This window comes from Balaenoptera physalus (genome assembly GCF_965194825.1).
Source record: "Balaenoptera physalus genome assembly, chromosome: 13".
NCBI classification, from domain to species: Eukaryota; Metazoa; Chordata; class Mammalia; order Artiodactyla; family Balaenopteridae; genus Balaenoptera; species Balaenoptera physalus.
Genome location: NC_138892.1, coordinates 63057906 through 63073942, shown reverse-complemented (window position 1 = coordinate 63073942; position 16037 = coordinate 63057906). Strand labels below are relative to the sequence as shown.

General features: G+C 41.1%; 1 protein-coding gene across 9 annotated transcripts in view; it reads left to right on the top strand.

Annotated features, from left to right (window-relative positions):
- The window catches only part of SCN8A (sodium voltage-gated channel alpha subunit 8), a 121900-nt gene that overhangs the window by 31988 nt on the left and 73875 nt on the right, over positions 1-16037 (top strand). For 8 of the 9 annotated variants that reach the window (XM_082421284.1, XM_082421282.1, XM_082421283.1 and 5 more), the window contains 4 exons: positions 1575-1666; positions 11685-11906; positions 12900-12963; positions 14731-14872. In XM_082421284.1, coding sequence (XP_082277410.1) covers positions 1575-1666; positions 11685-11906; positions 12900-12963; positions 14731-14872 — 520 coding nt within the window. Of the gene's footprint in view, positions 1-1327; positions 1420-1574; positions 1667-11684; positions 11907-12899; positions 12964-14730; positions 14873-16037 lie in introns of all 9 variants that reach the window. The other variant, XM_082421277.1, reaches the window with a different exon arrangement.

Below are 16037 nucleotides of genomic sequence, written 5' to 3'. Positions count from 1 at the left end.
GGTCGCACAATTATCACTAGGCGGCCTAGGTGAAGACCTCAGATTTTTTAGGTGTAAACCTTAGGCTGGAACTCAGTGTCCTGGGTATGTTCTATCACATGTAATTTCATGAGGCTATCCACATGTTGCAGAATTCAGAGCATATTTTAGAGTCAAAACATGAGCCAAGTATCCAATCTGGTCACTTGGTAAAGAATTACTGACCAGAGCTTCAAACTATTATTAGTAGGGAGCAGTGTAACACCACATTGGTATGCTAGGGTAATTTGTGTTGTTTTAACAATGAAAATGTATCTCTTCGGGAAGTTTAGCTGGTGATAGAAGAGTTATAGCAGACTTTATTTTTATTTTCAGGTTGGGAAAGCACTTTGTGGTTTGGTAGGGGGTAAGTGTGTTGTATAGATTGTGTGTGTGTTTATGTGTGTGCACACAGATGTGTAAGAAATTGAGTGCATTTGTGTATGTATGGGTCTGAACATCAGATAGAAAAATGTATGTCAACTATGAAGTGTGAATGAATGATATGCATTGAATATTTGAAACTGGAACTTTGACTTTCTGTTATATTAAGACAATTTCTAGCTTTCCAGCATTATGAATACACATTGGTGTTCATTTAAAATTTAAGTGTCCTTGCTAGGCACAGAGCTGGTGAGCACTTAACACAATATTGGCACTTAACACAGTGCCACAGTGCCACATTGGCACCTAAATGAGCACTTAACACAATATTGGCTCTGATCCCATGATCTAGATTTTTCCTGAGCCCTGTTTTTGTATGTCATGGGCTAAAACTTCATCTGTAGGCATGACTGCAAAGATATGCATACAACTCTTAGATAAATCATTTATCTAAGAGTTTTTAGGCAGAGATTTTAGGCATTTTTGCCATTGTCAACTAGGGAGTTATTTTAATGTAGATTTGTTTTTATGAGACTCCTGTTGCAGAAATTTGTCTCCTTTTCCTAAGAAATTGTTCATAAAACTTGGAGACATAAGCCTTTGAATACCTCCTGGCCTTCCTTTTTACTAAAAAAAAGTGAATGGACTAAGTAGTCATTCTGATTGGGATCTGCACATCACAATGCTGAGGAAGAAAGAAAGCCCTAGGAACCTTCTGGTGGTATCACTTCTTTCAAATACACTTTTGAATTCTCCTTGCCCAATTGAAAAAAAAATGTGTTCCTTAAATGTTTATATTTTGAAACTTTTCTTTTTCAAGGAAATAAATGAAATCATAGCTTGTATATAAGACCCTTTCTTACCCCCATTCTCAAACCCTCGCCCAGTGGTACCATTACAAGTTAACTTTGGTTTGATTCTGCAGGTATATAACAGAGTTTGTAAACCTAGGCAATGTTTCAGCTCTACGCACTTTCAGGGTACTGAGGGCTTTGAAAACTATTTCGGTAATCCCAGGTAAGATGGCCCGGGGTTGGTGTTAGGTGTTGGGTTAGGGCCCTGACGTGACGTATTGTACTTTTTGTTTTGTTGTGGTTTTGTTTTTTTCTTTGGTGTTTGTGTTTGTGTCCGTGTTTGTCATTTGTGTCTGTGCGTGACCTCCCTTACTACAGATATGTGACAGAGTTTGTGGACCTGGGCAATGTCTCAGCGCTGAGAACATTCAGGGTTCTGCGAGCTTTGAAAACTATCTCTGTAATTCCAGGTGAGAAAATTTAAACACGAGACTGACTTTGCCTCATCTCCTCTTTCTCCTCCATTCATTTTGTCCACCACATTCTGAAGCGGCATCAGCACAGCTGATATGGCCTTGCATTCCGCATGTTTTTCCTGGGAGACGTTCTCTGGAATGGCTCTTTGGTCCTTAGGCAGTATCTCTGACAGTGCTTGCTAGGCATGCAGCCCCCATTCCATCCATGCTTTGAAAAAGCACGTGCTTAAGAATCACTTGGATCTCACAGTATCTGAAAGAATTGTCACGGAGCTAGCTGTCTCTTTGAATATAAATCATTTGCTTCCTATCCTCATGGAATTACAGTAATTTTAACATTCACCATCATTCCATTGCTTATGATTTCTAGGCTTCCTATAGCATGGTTTGCTGATGGGATGTTATTCGAAGAATTGTACTTTTATTGTTACTGTGTTAATGGAATTATTTAATCACAGAAGAGACCTTACCCAGTTAACTAGTCCAGTGTTGCAGACAAATTTAAGAGCCTGAACTTTAATAATCTCTGTCTATCACATTCTGTTGCTGTCTGTTTCACTAGAATAAGAACCAGTAGACATCTACTACATATATATTCAGAGACCATTCTCAAACATAAATCCCAGTGAAAGCTTATGCAGGTGCTGTTAAAAAAAAAAAGTCAAAGGTAAGATAAGATATGTCTAAACATGTGGGCAAACAAAAAAGTACAGAAACTTCATAAGAAAAAAAAAAAAAAAGGAATCCGTGGGTGGTTGAGAGGTAGTTGATTGACAGTCTCTCTAAAATTTTTGCCTTTCTTTTTCTTGGTTCTGGTTGAGCTAGCTCAGTGGTTCCTAACCTTTTGAAGGTTTTGGATCCTTTTGAGAATCAGATGAAAGGTCACAGGCACCACCCCCCCACACCAAAGCCCATCTGTGGCCCCCAGGTTGAGATCCATTAATTTAATTCAAATCCTTTCTACCAGGTAATAACTATTTTTCTAAAGACCAGTCTTGAAATCTGGAAGGAAAGATATTATAGTTAGTCTGCTAACTAAAATATTGTTGGCAGAAATGTGGCAGAAGTCAAGACTATGTTGTTGCTGGTTCGACTTTGGTTATGTTCAGGAGTTTTCCGAGAAGACTCCCGAGAGGCCAGGCTTTCCACTGCAGTTTTGTAGAAACAGGGACACGAAGAACAGAGACATCCTATTCCTGGCATCACGTGGCTCTTCTCCTTGTGGCTGAACCAAAAATAATTCCTCTTTTCCCCTTTTCAACACGTTATCTAGATATCAGATGCAGAGAGAGGGAAGCACAGAGGTAGAATCCCAGAGAGGGAAGACTTAGAATGTAGCTTACTGAGAACCTCAGGAAGGTAAACCTCAAGTTTCTCCATTTACAGATTTGGGCTATGAAGCGGGCCAGTAAATTATGGCCCTATTAAAAATGAATTCCGGGCTTCCCTGGTGGCGCAGTGGTTAAGAATCCACCTGCCAATGCAGGGGACGTGGGTTTGAGCCCTGGTCCGGGAAGATCCCACATGCCGCGGAGCAACTAAGCCCATGCGCCACAACTGAGCCTGTGCTCTAGACCCCGCAAGCCACAACTACTGAGCCCATGTGCCACAACTACTGAAGCCTGCACGCCTAGAGCCCATGCTCCGCAACAAGAGAAGCCACTGCAATGAGAAGCCCGTGCACCTCAACAAAGAGGAGCCCCAGCTCGCCGCAACTAGAGAAAGCCTGCATGCAGCAACAAAGACCCAACGCAGCCAAAAATAAATAAATAAATGAATAAATGAATAAATAAATAAATAAATAAATTTATTTATTAAAAAATAAAAAAGAATTCCTTGGGACTTCCCTGGTGGTCCAGTGGCTAAGACTCGGTGCTCCCAGTGCAGGGGGCCTGGGTTTGATCCCTGGTCAGGGAACTAGATCCCACATGCCACAACTAAGAGTTGGCATGCCACAACTAAAAGATCCCGTGTGCCGCAACTAAGACCCAGTGCAGCCAAATAAATAAATATTTTTTAAAAATGAATTCCTTATTTTTAGCAATGGTAGCTTACTCCTTATCAACCAGAGGCTGGGTGTCAGTTGGAGTATATTCTCCTTGGCAAAAAACTATAACCCTGACTTATCAAGGTTTAGTTCCTAGCCATTTCAAATCCATTTGACAGAAAATTCAGCTCATTCTCTAGGCAGCTTCATGAAGCTTGTTGATGGCAGCCTAACCCTTAGGCAGGCCTTGTCTTATTTTTTTTTTTTAAGACATGTGTACCACCAAATCTTTACTTTCATTTTTCCTTTGGTCTCTTTCCTCCTCTGGCCTCTTTTAAATATGATCCCATGTTTTCTGCTCACTTCCCCCAGCGTACTCTGCAAGGCATCTGTCTCTTTATGTTCTTGTGATCTCAAAACTTCTCTTCCAGAATTAAATTGGAAAGCTGCGTTCTGCTCACTAACTAGGGCAGCAGATGCTGTCTCTGCTCCAGCTCTTAGCCTCTGTCTCTGTCTCTGCTGTATGATTAACTTCTGACCACAGCATTTCTGCAAGATAACTCTTGACTGATGTCACGTAATTTATCCTTATTACTTTAGTTTTATAGATATATATTCATGTCTAGTTTTATATTCTGTATTACAAATATATATTTATAAGCACAGTGCCTGGCCCATAGTAGTCCTCCGTAAATGATTTTAGCAGTAGCAATTATAAAGAAGAAACCTAAACCCAAAGAAAGGGTTTGTATGAAGATTTAGACACCAGCTTCACAGTTTGAAATAGATTCCTGGATTCCTATTTCTAGACGCACCCCCCAACTGAGATGGCTTTGGGAAGCTTTGGAAAATAACTTTAAGGGGTAATAAAGCCAATAATAGATCACTATCAGTGAATGGTATAATTGATACTTGAATTAAAGTGTGACTTTTAATCCCAAGTCCTTTTGCTCCCCATTCTACTTGTAGAGGGCTATTGCCTTGTTTCCTACCTGCCTGTTACCCAGGTCTCCTTCCCAGGCGGTAATACCAGTGTATGAGACAGTAGACCTGGGCCCTCTCTTGACTGGAAATCTAAGTCATTTTGACTCCACAGTTATAGAGTTGGGCCATAGTTCCCTCTGAGTAAAAGCCATTGCTTTGGGTACCAAGCTTTCTCATAGGCCACTTCAGTGGAATTGTTGCTTTCTTTTGCCTTTTCCTGCTCCCAGTTTGATGATAGGCTTTTGCCGAAGCTGCCAAAAACAGGAGTGAGAGCAGCCACAGAACTAATGTGGGACGTGCACGTTCTCACAGAGCTCTTTATGAGAGTTTTCCCTTTCCTAGAGCACTCACCCTGCTCACCTGGCTGATGCCGTCCTCCCTCTTAGCATCTTTGGTATTGATAGATGCTCTGAATGTGTCAGGGCAGGCAGGACCCCCTGAAGATTGGAGAGTACAGTGCATCAGTTAGCTCCAGCCTTTTATACAAGAGATGCTTTGATTTAGAGCCTTCTTGTGGCTTAGAAAAGACTAAACTCACATCCTGACCCTTTTTATTTGCCAACTCAAGACCTAGATACCTATCATTCATGGTTTCCCTTCTGCTTCGGAGAGCTCAACTTGAAGAACAGTGCCATGCAAACTGTGCTAAAAGGGTCAGTTATAGGAAAAGACCCTTTTAATATTTTCTTTGGTCTGGAACTTGCCGGATTCAACTTGACATTGAAGTATTCTGTGGAGAATGTCCTATGTCTTAAAACTTTGTTTTTGCTTTGTGTCTATCTGGGTACAAAAATGAACTTCTAAGTGACTTTGTCAGAATTTTCATCTCCTGCGTGCTTTGGCCATGAGCCACAGGACTAACATGCCCCCAAGATAGGGTGGACGTCTTAAAGGAGGTGTCTCAGGGTTTTCTTAGAGTGTAGCACTTAATGGTGTAAATAAAACCGGTTGGGAGGGCCTCACTGCCAGTCCCTTTTCATTTCCATCATCATTTAAATGGCTCTCCAAAGTACTACTTCTGTTGGTCATTTTGCTCTCTTTAGAGCTGTAATTTCTTGATTATTTTTCTCTTGGATTTGTTATTTCTCTGCTTTCATTTCTGTTACCGCCTCTCTCTCTCTTTACCTGTGGTATCAGATAAGAAGCAGGGAAAATGAGAGGCCCTTCTCCCTCCCACCCCAACATTCACAAAGAAGGTATTTTCTTTAAATGTGCCCATTATGAATGTGGCAATTTCTGCTGCACTGTGAAGGGGGATAGAAAGTGTTTTAAGACTATATTCAGAGTCATTGTTTCTTTTAAACTATTCTAGTGATTAATCCAGTTGCTTTCGTGTTTCTCCTTTTTCCACACTGTTTCTCAGGAAAGACAGCTGATGTTTACCACCCCACAGTGGTCCTGAGTGGAGCAATACTGGGGACTCCCAGCCCCCTCCTCCCAGCCCCACCTTTGGGAGCTAGTTTAGTTGGTTCAGACTTTGATACGAATCTGGTCTTGAGTAAATAAATCGAGGGCCCCCCACGTCTCTCCCACATTACTCTTGATCTGAAGAACCTCCAAGAACTGTCACTGTGAGGACTGAATCTGCAGCAGGGAAGGTGACCCAGCATGACTGTACCCCAGGACTTGTCTGGACCGAGCCAGACTGTGGGGCTGGGAGCTGCTCTTCCCCCTGCTGTGAGAGCTGCTTGTTACTGCTGTTGAGGCCTGTTCTGATGTTCATTTTGTAGGAGTAGCTCGTGTTGCTTCAAACCAGTTAGATTTCTCAACCTGAGCTACAAACTAGGAAAGATAAATTGACTTTATTTATAATCTGGCATCAGCATGGTGGAAGATCTTGATCCCAGTATGCATGGCTGATTTCTCTGGACTTAGCACATAAGCAGGCTTTGTTCATTTGTTCAGGGGATTGCTGGGCGTTGGGAAAGGTGACAGGAGGTCCAGAGGCGCCTTTGGACATAGAGCGGAGTAAAATTCTGTGACAGCGGCTTCACCTGCTTCTCAGAATTTCTTAAGTGTCCGACTTCCGGTCTGGTAGCTGACCTTTCTGTACATTGGGTCCAGCTGTCTTCCCTTGTTCTGTTGTAAATCTATTAACTGCTTCTGCTCAGACACATCCCAGGGCTAGTTAACGTTAGCCTCTTCTTCTCGCTGTCCAATTTGCCGCCACGTGGCTTCTGTGTCACACTCTGTTGTGTAGGAGTCATATGAAGGAGCTTTCTGCTCTGTTTCGGATTATTAGTTTTCTTGCTTATTCTGGTATGTGGTGTTGTGAACCAGTCGAGGAAGTAAGACAGTTTATCCTCACAACCAGAACAGTGGCATTCTCCATTTTGGCACGCCTCAGGTCAGAAATTCTACCAGCAACTTCTTACTTTTTTTGACCTGCGTTGCTTGTTGCTGGGGGAGCACTTTTGCTCGGCTGTATTTACTAGACTGTAGAAGCCACTGCTGGCAAGACTATGAAGGTTGAGCTTAAGAAAAGCATTGATGGTGTCATTTCCATAAATTGGCATCAGTGTCTGCAAATATGGTCATTTGCAATTATCAACCCTAATGGAAGGAAGAAGAGTCTTGGCTGAGACCTGTGTATAATCCAGTAACCATTTACATTTAATATTGCTGAGTAATTGTGTGCCTAACTTCACTTACAGACATTAACTTACATCACCTTTCTTCTTCCTGTGCCTTCCTCTAATTTTCTCCTAACAATCTGGATGAGAATCTTAGAGAGTAAACTTTTTGGATGGCCATAGTGTTATTTAGTGATCATTTTTGTTTAATTAAGTTTTGTTCCTTTGAGACCCTGTGAAGTATAAGCGGCTGAATACCATTTCCAACTTAAGTCTCTACTTTAACCTTCTTGAAAGCTGAAAGAACTCCACAGAGGAGTTGATCTAAGCCTCAGACTTCAAAGCAAAACACTTGAAAATTTTTTTTTTAGCTTTCTGGATTCATGTGTACCGATTTCTTCAGCAGTGGCATCTGGTTTATGGAGAAGAGATGTTGAACCAGCCGATTGTGAGTGTTCAGGTCAATCCCCAGAAAAGTGAGGAGTTCCATGTTGGGTTGGTGTAGTATTTGAGCATCTCTGGTTGCAAGTAAAAAGATACAGGAGTACTTCAAGGAAACTAAGGGCTGGAATGCTTTGGGGCTTCTGGAAGCCAGGGAAACCAGAATGCAGAGCCAGAAAGCCCCAGACACCAGGGAGTACCTTGTCTTCATCTTTCTCTTCTCCATGCTCCTATTTCCTTTTTCTATCCCTTAGCATGCTGTCTTGACTTCACAGACGTATCCTAATATAATGATAGACTATGGCTACCATTTAGCTCCCAGATTTAGATATTATCATTCCCACCACATGAAAAGGCTACTGGACTGTCTCTTGTCCCATTCTATATTCCTGGAGGACAGGATCTAGATTTAGGTCAGGTGTCCATCCTGACATCTAACTACTAAGAGAAGGTCACTTCCTACAAACAAGGCTGCTGGGAGCCCACCCTTATGGAACAGAAGATAGTTTGAGCTCATAGCCTGGAATTTCCTGTTGTATGGGCTTGGAACTGTCCAAAGAGTTCCCAGCCCAGGAAAATCAGATTAGACTTATGCTAAAATAGTATGTTTTTAAAACTTAATTAATGTCACAAATACATTGGTTTGACTATTTTAAAGTTTTATCCTCTTGTTACTAATACAAATGACAGCTTACAGCTCACTTCTCAATTCATTAAAATAGAAGTAGAAAGGGCCTTGAACTATCATCCAGTATTCACACAGGTGATTGTCTGAACCGTTCAGGAGAGATGGCTATATAAGCTCTTCATAAAGAAGTCCAGGAAAAGAAACTTTATAGCCATTCTTCAGTGACCTATTCAACTACTCTTTTTTTTTTTAATTTATTTTTTATTGATGTATAGTTGAATTACAATGTTGTCTTAATTACTGCTGTACAGAAAAGTGACTCAGTTATACATATATATACATTCTTTTCCATTACGGTTTATCAACTACTCTTTTTTAAAAATCACTCTTGGGTCTTCCCTGGTGGCGCAGTGGTTGAGAATCAGCCTGCTAATGCAGGGGACACGGGTTCGAGCCCTGGTCTGGGAAGATCCCACATGCCGCGGAGCAACTAGGCCCATGAGCCACAATTACTGAGCCTGCGCGTCTGGAGCCTCTGCTCCCCAACAAGAGAGGCCGCAATGGTGAGAGGCCCGCGCACCGCGATGAAGAGTGGCCCCCACTTGCCGCAACTAGAGAAAGCCCTCGCACAGAAACGAAGACCCAACACAGCAATCAATCAATCAATCAATATATATCACTCTTTGACTTTGAAAGCAGAACTGTATAATTCTAGGAGCCTAGAATTGACTTATCGACCCAACATACACCTGCCTCAACCCAGCTTTTCTATTCCTTAGCAACTTATTGAAATGAGTTCCAGAACACTGGAACAATTTTTACTTCTTTATAGCTGCCTTTTATTCTGTACTACCAATACCTTCTTACCTAGCTGTGTGATTATGATACAGTTTTCCAGGACTTAGGAATAAAAGATTGAAACTTCAACTACTTAATCATGAACAAGTAAATATCTCTGCCCTATTTTTAAAGTCTTTTAGAGGGACCTCCCTGGCAGTCCAGTGGTTAAGACTCTGTGCTTCCACTTCAGGGGGCACGGGTTTGATCCCTGGTCGGGGAACTAAGATCCCACGTGCCACAAGGCACAGTTAAAAAGATTTTAAAAAGAAAAAAAAACACTTTTAGAGACGATTCTTCAGCTTCTCCCCCACTGCCCACTGCCGGTGCTCCTGTGTTTATCCATGTTCTGTGTATGAGAAAATGAGACTGAGAGGTGAGCTTAAGTTTGTTCTGAAACACAGTGGGTCATAAATAGTGGCTGAGCCAGGATCAGAATTCCTGCTTTCTGATTCCTGCCTTGTGCTCTTTCTGAACAGCCCTGTGAGGAGACAAGGAATCAGGCCAGAAATGCCTTATTCCTGGAGCCCAGGCAAGCTCTTCCTAATCCCTTTGGTGGCCACAGTCTCCATGGAAGACCCGCTCTGTGAGCAAACATAAGCCTTTTCACACTGCTGTGTCTCTACAGTCTAACTCTTGGCTCTTTTTTCTTTAATTTCCCTTACATCCCTTTCAGGATATCTGTGTGAGAGGAAAGAAAGCTTCTTATTCATTTACTCTTTCAATAAAGAACTTAAAAACATATTAAGTGTCTGCTTTGTGCCAGGGCTTATGCTAGGCACAGCATCCATTACTACTATTGGACTCAACTTTGAAAATTCTAGGTAGTCACTTGCAAAATGCAGCAGAAGAAGAGTCACGTCCACACCACCCATTAGATCCCCATCGTACGAGGTTAGCCATGCAGTGTCATTATCCCATTATCCTGTCTCTTTGAGGAGGGCAACATATGTATCACAGTGATAGCTAACAAGTATTAAGTACCAGGCACTGTACTTGGTATTTAACATTCATTATCTTATTTAAACCTCACAACATATTTTAAATACCTTTTACAAATGAGTAAACTAAGGTTCAGACAAAAATGGTTAACATTTGATTCATTTATTGTGTGCCAGGTGCTGTGTTAAGTGTTTGTATGAATCATGCTTAATCCTTGCAACAGCCCTATGATACTCTACTCTAATTATCCCCATTTTAAAGATGAAAACACTGAGATCCAAGGAGGTTAGGTTTATTGGTCAGGTCACATAAGTAAGTTGTATAACTTGATTAAGATTCGTAATTATCTCCCCAGACTCAGGATTAGAATTAGGATTAGGATTAGGATTAGGATCAGAGCCAGGATTAGGATTTCTGTAGAATTTCAGTGTGATAGTCTTGTCTTCAGAAGTAGATTAGGGATAAGATCCCTCTCGGGGCCTGTGTGTCAAGGCTCTGTGTCTGCCTGCTGTCCGTCCTGGTGTTTTGGCACCCCGGGAGTGCTCAGTGCTTTCTTGGCCATGTCTTACGGTTAGCTGATGTGTGAGCATGCCCAGGAGAACCACATGGAGACTCGGTCTTGATCCAAACATCACGAACCCACAACCATACTTTTCTTTGCCTCCTATCACTGATCTCTCCCTGTGCAGTTAAGAGATCTGCCTGCAGATTCAAATTTGAACCAGTGGCTTGCATTTAAACTGCCAATTCAAGTGGGTTATATGTTTTTTTAAACTCTGTAAAGTTTTTAATCTAGGACAGAAAAAAGGTATAGTATATGTGACGCAGAGAAGGTATAGTTTTTAGTGGAAAGACAAACCATAAATACTGGATTGATAATGATCAACCTTTTCAATACACTGGCATTTCCAGAGGTCTTGGGAAAATATTATTGTACCTTCTCACTTATTATTGGCTTTTAAACTTACCTGTAGTTCTCTTTCCGAACTGGAAGCCTCCTCAATTCCTGATTTTCTGTTTATTTATTCAGCTAATATTTACTGAGTACCTTGTGGGCTAAGCCATGCAGATACACCTGTGAACAAGGCAGACATAATTAACTCTAACCATGACAAATGCTACAGAGGAAGTAAAAGGTGCTATTAAAATAGTAATAGTAGAGGAGGGAGAAGAGTTGTAAAGTCAGGGAAGGCTTTCTGGGGGAATTGCTCTTTAAGCAGAGAGTGGAGGTTGAATAGGAAACAGGCAGGAGGGACAAGAGAAGGGAAGGAAGCATTCCAGGCAGAGGGTACAGCATGTGTGGCGACACTGAGGCAAGTAAGACCTTGACTCATCTGAGTCGCGGAGAAGAAGTCAGAGACAGGGAAGTACTTCCAGGAAGAAAAGAGCCACATGCTGGAGAAGGGACTTTCTTTTTCAAAAAATATTGACTTAAAAATTGATGCCCCTGGAAGAATTGATAATACCGCTGCCCCATTGTTATTCCCGTGGTATAAATGGTGAAGTGGCCGTGCTTCGTGGGTGGCCCTGTGGGACTAGGAGCCGTGGTGGCGTGGGGAGGCTGGGGGAGGTGGGGAGGGCTGGGGGATGACTCTGACTCGGGGGGTTCTCTCCCCTCAGGCCTGAAGACCATCGTGGGCGCCCTAATTCAGTCCGTGAAGAAGCTGTCAGATGTGATGATCTTGACAGTGTTCTGCCTGAGTGTCTTTGCCTTGATCGGACTGCAGCTCTTCATGGGAAACCTGCGGAACAAGTGTGTGGTGTGGCCCATAAACTTCAACGAGAGCTATCTTGAAAACGGCACCAAGGGCTTTGACTGGGAAGAGTACATCAACAATAAAAGTAGGTGGCCCCGTCTCTGCAAGTGGGGGAAGAAAAAGTCTTGCAGAAAGGAAGGCCAGGGCTGCTGGAAGGAGCCTTGTGAACTTACTCCCTTCCCTTGAGGTTGGATTATGTTCAGAAGCTCTTAAATATCAACCCTCTCTCCCTCTCTCTCTTTTCTCTCCCTTTAAAAACAAAGATGAAACTTTAGATCTTTTTCACATGTACCCCTAAACTTTTGCTTTGAAAATCAGGCTTAGAAACTCTATAAAAATCCTCTTTTCCCTGAGATATTTAAACATTTAGTTTATAGAGTATACCTAGTAAGGTTTCTGAATACTACTTAGACCTTAGGAATCAATCTAGTCTAGTGAGTCCAGTAATCTCTAAGTAATCATTTGATCCTATTACAGTTAAGGAGTTTTAACAAGTTCATTTCAGGAACCAAGGCACTTGGGTCTTACCCTTAGGAATATTTGGTATAGTAGTACTTCTGTAAAACAATGGGGGAAAGTTAGCAGTATCACTGTTAGTCACTCCTGAGGAAATAAAGGCAGTTAGTACCTACAAGAAAGTGTTGCAAAGGGGATTTCAGGGACACGAAAGGGAAACGTACCTTCTGATTTAAAATAGGGCATGGTAACTAGCGATCAGTTTATCTTTGGTAGAGAGAAGTTGTAAGGATAGAAGAGTAAAGTGGTGTAAAGGGGTAAAGAACTCAGAAACCTCTTTTTTAGACCCTTTGATTCAAGTGCTAGAACGTGGCTTACAGATCTGAAGTACGAGTAGAAGTCAGGTGTCTGTGAAAAGAACATTGCACTAAAGGCTAAACATTGCACTAAAGCAGCACTTTTCATTGTTAAATATATATAGGAAAATAGTTAATGGGAAAGAATTCTTATCAGGTTTCACTGCTGTCAGAAAAGATTTATATGAGCTAAAATCAATAACTGTGTATTCTCTCATTCACTGAAATCTGCCTTATTCATTTCCTGCCTCTTTAAACTTTTCTAGCAAATTTTTACACAGTTCCTGGCATGCTGGAACCTTTACTCTGTGGGAACAGTTCTGATGCTGGGTAAGTAGCTCACCTAATTTTATTCTCCTCCCTTAAAATAATTTGTCAGACAAAAATGGACAATATGTTCTCTTTCTTTGTGCTCATACAGTGGATCCTTAGTGGACCCGACGTATTGGGTGACTCAGATCTTCTTTCTGTTTTGCATTTGTCCGTCCAAAGTTGACATTTCACTAGTAGGTGAAGGTGTCCATAGTCTCAAGCCAAAATTAAAGATGTAAAAGGCTAAAGACAGAATCTATAACATCAGATATCTTGCCTGTCTCTTGAAGACTCTCCTCATTCTATCCTAATACAATTAATAAAATATCGAATAAGGACACTATCTTCATGATAGGTTAGCACCCAAGGTTGACCCAGAATATGCCAGGCCTGACAACGTGGGGGAGGGAAAAGAGTTGCAATGTAATATCTTTTCCCCTTTTTATATTGTGGCAAAATACACGTAACATAAAATTTGGTCTCTTAACCATTTCTACATGTACAGTTCGGTGGTATTAAGTATGCTAATGTTGTTATGCAACCGTCACCACCATCCATCTCCAGAACTCTTCATCTTCCTACAGTGAAACTCTGTACCCAATAACTCCCCATTCTCCCCTCCCCCCAGCCCCTGGTGACCACCATTCTACTTTCTGTCTCTATGATTTTGACCAGTCTAAGTACCTTACTTAAGTAGAATCATACAGTAATTGTCTTTCTGCAACTGACTTATTTCACTTAGCATAATGTCCTCAAGGTTCATCCATGTTATAGTATATGTCAGAATTTCCTTCCTTTTTAAGGCTGAATAATATTCCATTGTATGTATATATCACATTTTGTTTATCCATTCATCTGTCAATAGACACTTGGGTTGTTTCCACATTTTAGCTACTGTGAATAATGCTGCTATGAACATGAGTGTACAGCAACAAAGTTTAGTCCTGATTCTGCTACTTCTAGACTTTTGGCAAGCCATTTAACTTATGTGAGCCTCCGCTTCTTCATCTAAAAACGGATTTAATCACGTTCTCACTTTCTCAAAGGGTTATGTAAGGATCCAATTAGATAACATACATGAAAGTGCTTTGTAAACAGAGGACTATATAAATGTAGGGTGTAGTGTCATTATTTAGAGTATATTGGTAAATACAGGAATTGGTGTTTTAAGATGACATGACGACTAGAAGTTCATTTAATTTCTGTATTGAAGTAGATACTAGAAATTACACTGAAATAAATATCAGGCGAGTCTTAAAGCAGAAGAACTGTTATAATCAAGGTCACTGAAATCCCCATTATGACATGGTTGTCACAATGGGTGTTAAGAGAATCGAGATGATTAAGAGGAACTTCTAGCCATTTGTCATTTCGGATAGCAGCTAAGTTAAATTTGGTTGAATTGCACATTGATATGAATCTAGGACAGTGATTCTCAAATTTTGGCATGCATAAGAATCATCTGACACGCCCCTTAAAAATACAGATTCATGGATCCCATATCCAGAGCTTTTATTCCTAGGTCTTGGGTAGGACATAGGAATCAACATTTTTCAGGTGATTCTAATCCTAGACTGTCCCCATGACATCATTTTTTGAAAAATTGACCTTGCTACTTTGTTTCTTTCCTCTTTTTCTTTTTTTTAATTCCTGTTTGTTGGCCTGTAATAAATAACCATCTATATAGATGGTTATTTATTATCTCCAAGGTCATAGAGATGCCTTACAGCTGATGACTGGGTAGGATTACATTGAAAAGCCCTTTGTTTCCCTTTCTTTCCTCAGGCAATGCCCAGAGGGATACCAGTGTATGAAAGCAGGAAGGAACCCCAACTATGGTTACACAAGCTTTGACACTTTTAGCTGGGCCTTCTTGGCATTGTTTCGCCTTATGACCCAGGACTACTGGGAAAACTTGTATCAATTAGTAAGTAATACCTCTTTTTCGAGTGCTACCTCTTTTTCTTTGGTGATAGAATTTACTTGAGGATATGTGGGGTTGGGGACATTCTGTGTGAGAGACCTTTGGTGAAGACGTTATATAGGATCTTAGGATGGTATTTCTCAGAGTCAGCTGGTTTACAAAAGTAAGTGAATTCTCCCAGCTCTTGGCTCGGTTCTTTAATGCTCATCATGTATAGCTGTAGAGGTTCACAGACTTGAGAGCCTCTTGCCTGGCCTAGGAATCTGCCTTCTCTACCTACATCCTATCATTTCACCAGACCATCTTCAGTATTTCTCCTTTTGGATTTTTGGGCTTAGGGCATCTTTTTAAGAAATATTAAACACATTGTGCAAGGCACTATGCTAGACATTATAAAGATGAGATTTTATCCACAGGGATCTTGGAGCCTAAATATGTCAGTGTTTTGAAATTTGTAACACATTTGTATTTGTTCAAGAATGTTGTGACAGATATTTTTAAAAAGGTCACTACTATTCTGTTGGGCTGCTTTGGTGACTCTGGGCAAGTCATTTAATTTTGCTGGTTGTGGTGGAGAAGTTAGTCTAGGTGACTGCTGAGGGTCTTCCAGTTTAGAGATTCTCTGATGATCCACTGTTTTCCATTTGACTCTGGCATTTGGTAATGCAAGTTAGTTTGAGGATAAGAAATGTGTTCCCCTCAGGCATGAAGGAAGCTCTTTAAGGGAAGTTTCTTATTCGTATCTCCTAGAATTCTTCATTTCTGTTGTACAGCCTAGTATTCCCTCAGGATTGAATCTTTCCCATGAAATATTTGTGACTTACGCTAAGTTTCAATTTGTGGTTGAGAAGAACAAAAATGAAAACTAAGTAATAGTGGGTCCCGTGTACATAACCTAAAACACAATTGTTCTTTGATGTCTATTTGCTTGCTCAAGGAGTACTCAGTAGTCCTTGAGTATTCCCCAAGGGATACTCTTGGGATCCTCCTTCCTGTTTTCTTTTCCTTCCACTATCCTTTATGTCATATCCCTCTTTAAAAACTCATCCTATTACAAAAGGCTAAGGAAGGATGTCCCTCAAGATAGGGACTTCCTATGACTTGGACCTGATCCCAGAGATGGAATTTGTCTCTTAATGCTCTTTGAGGACCAGTAGATAAATGAGCT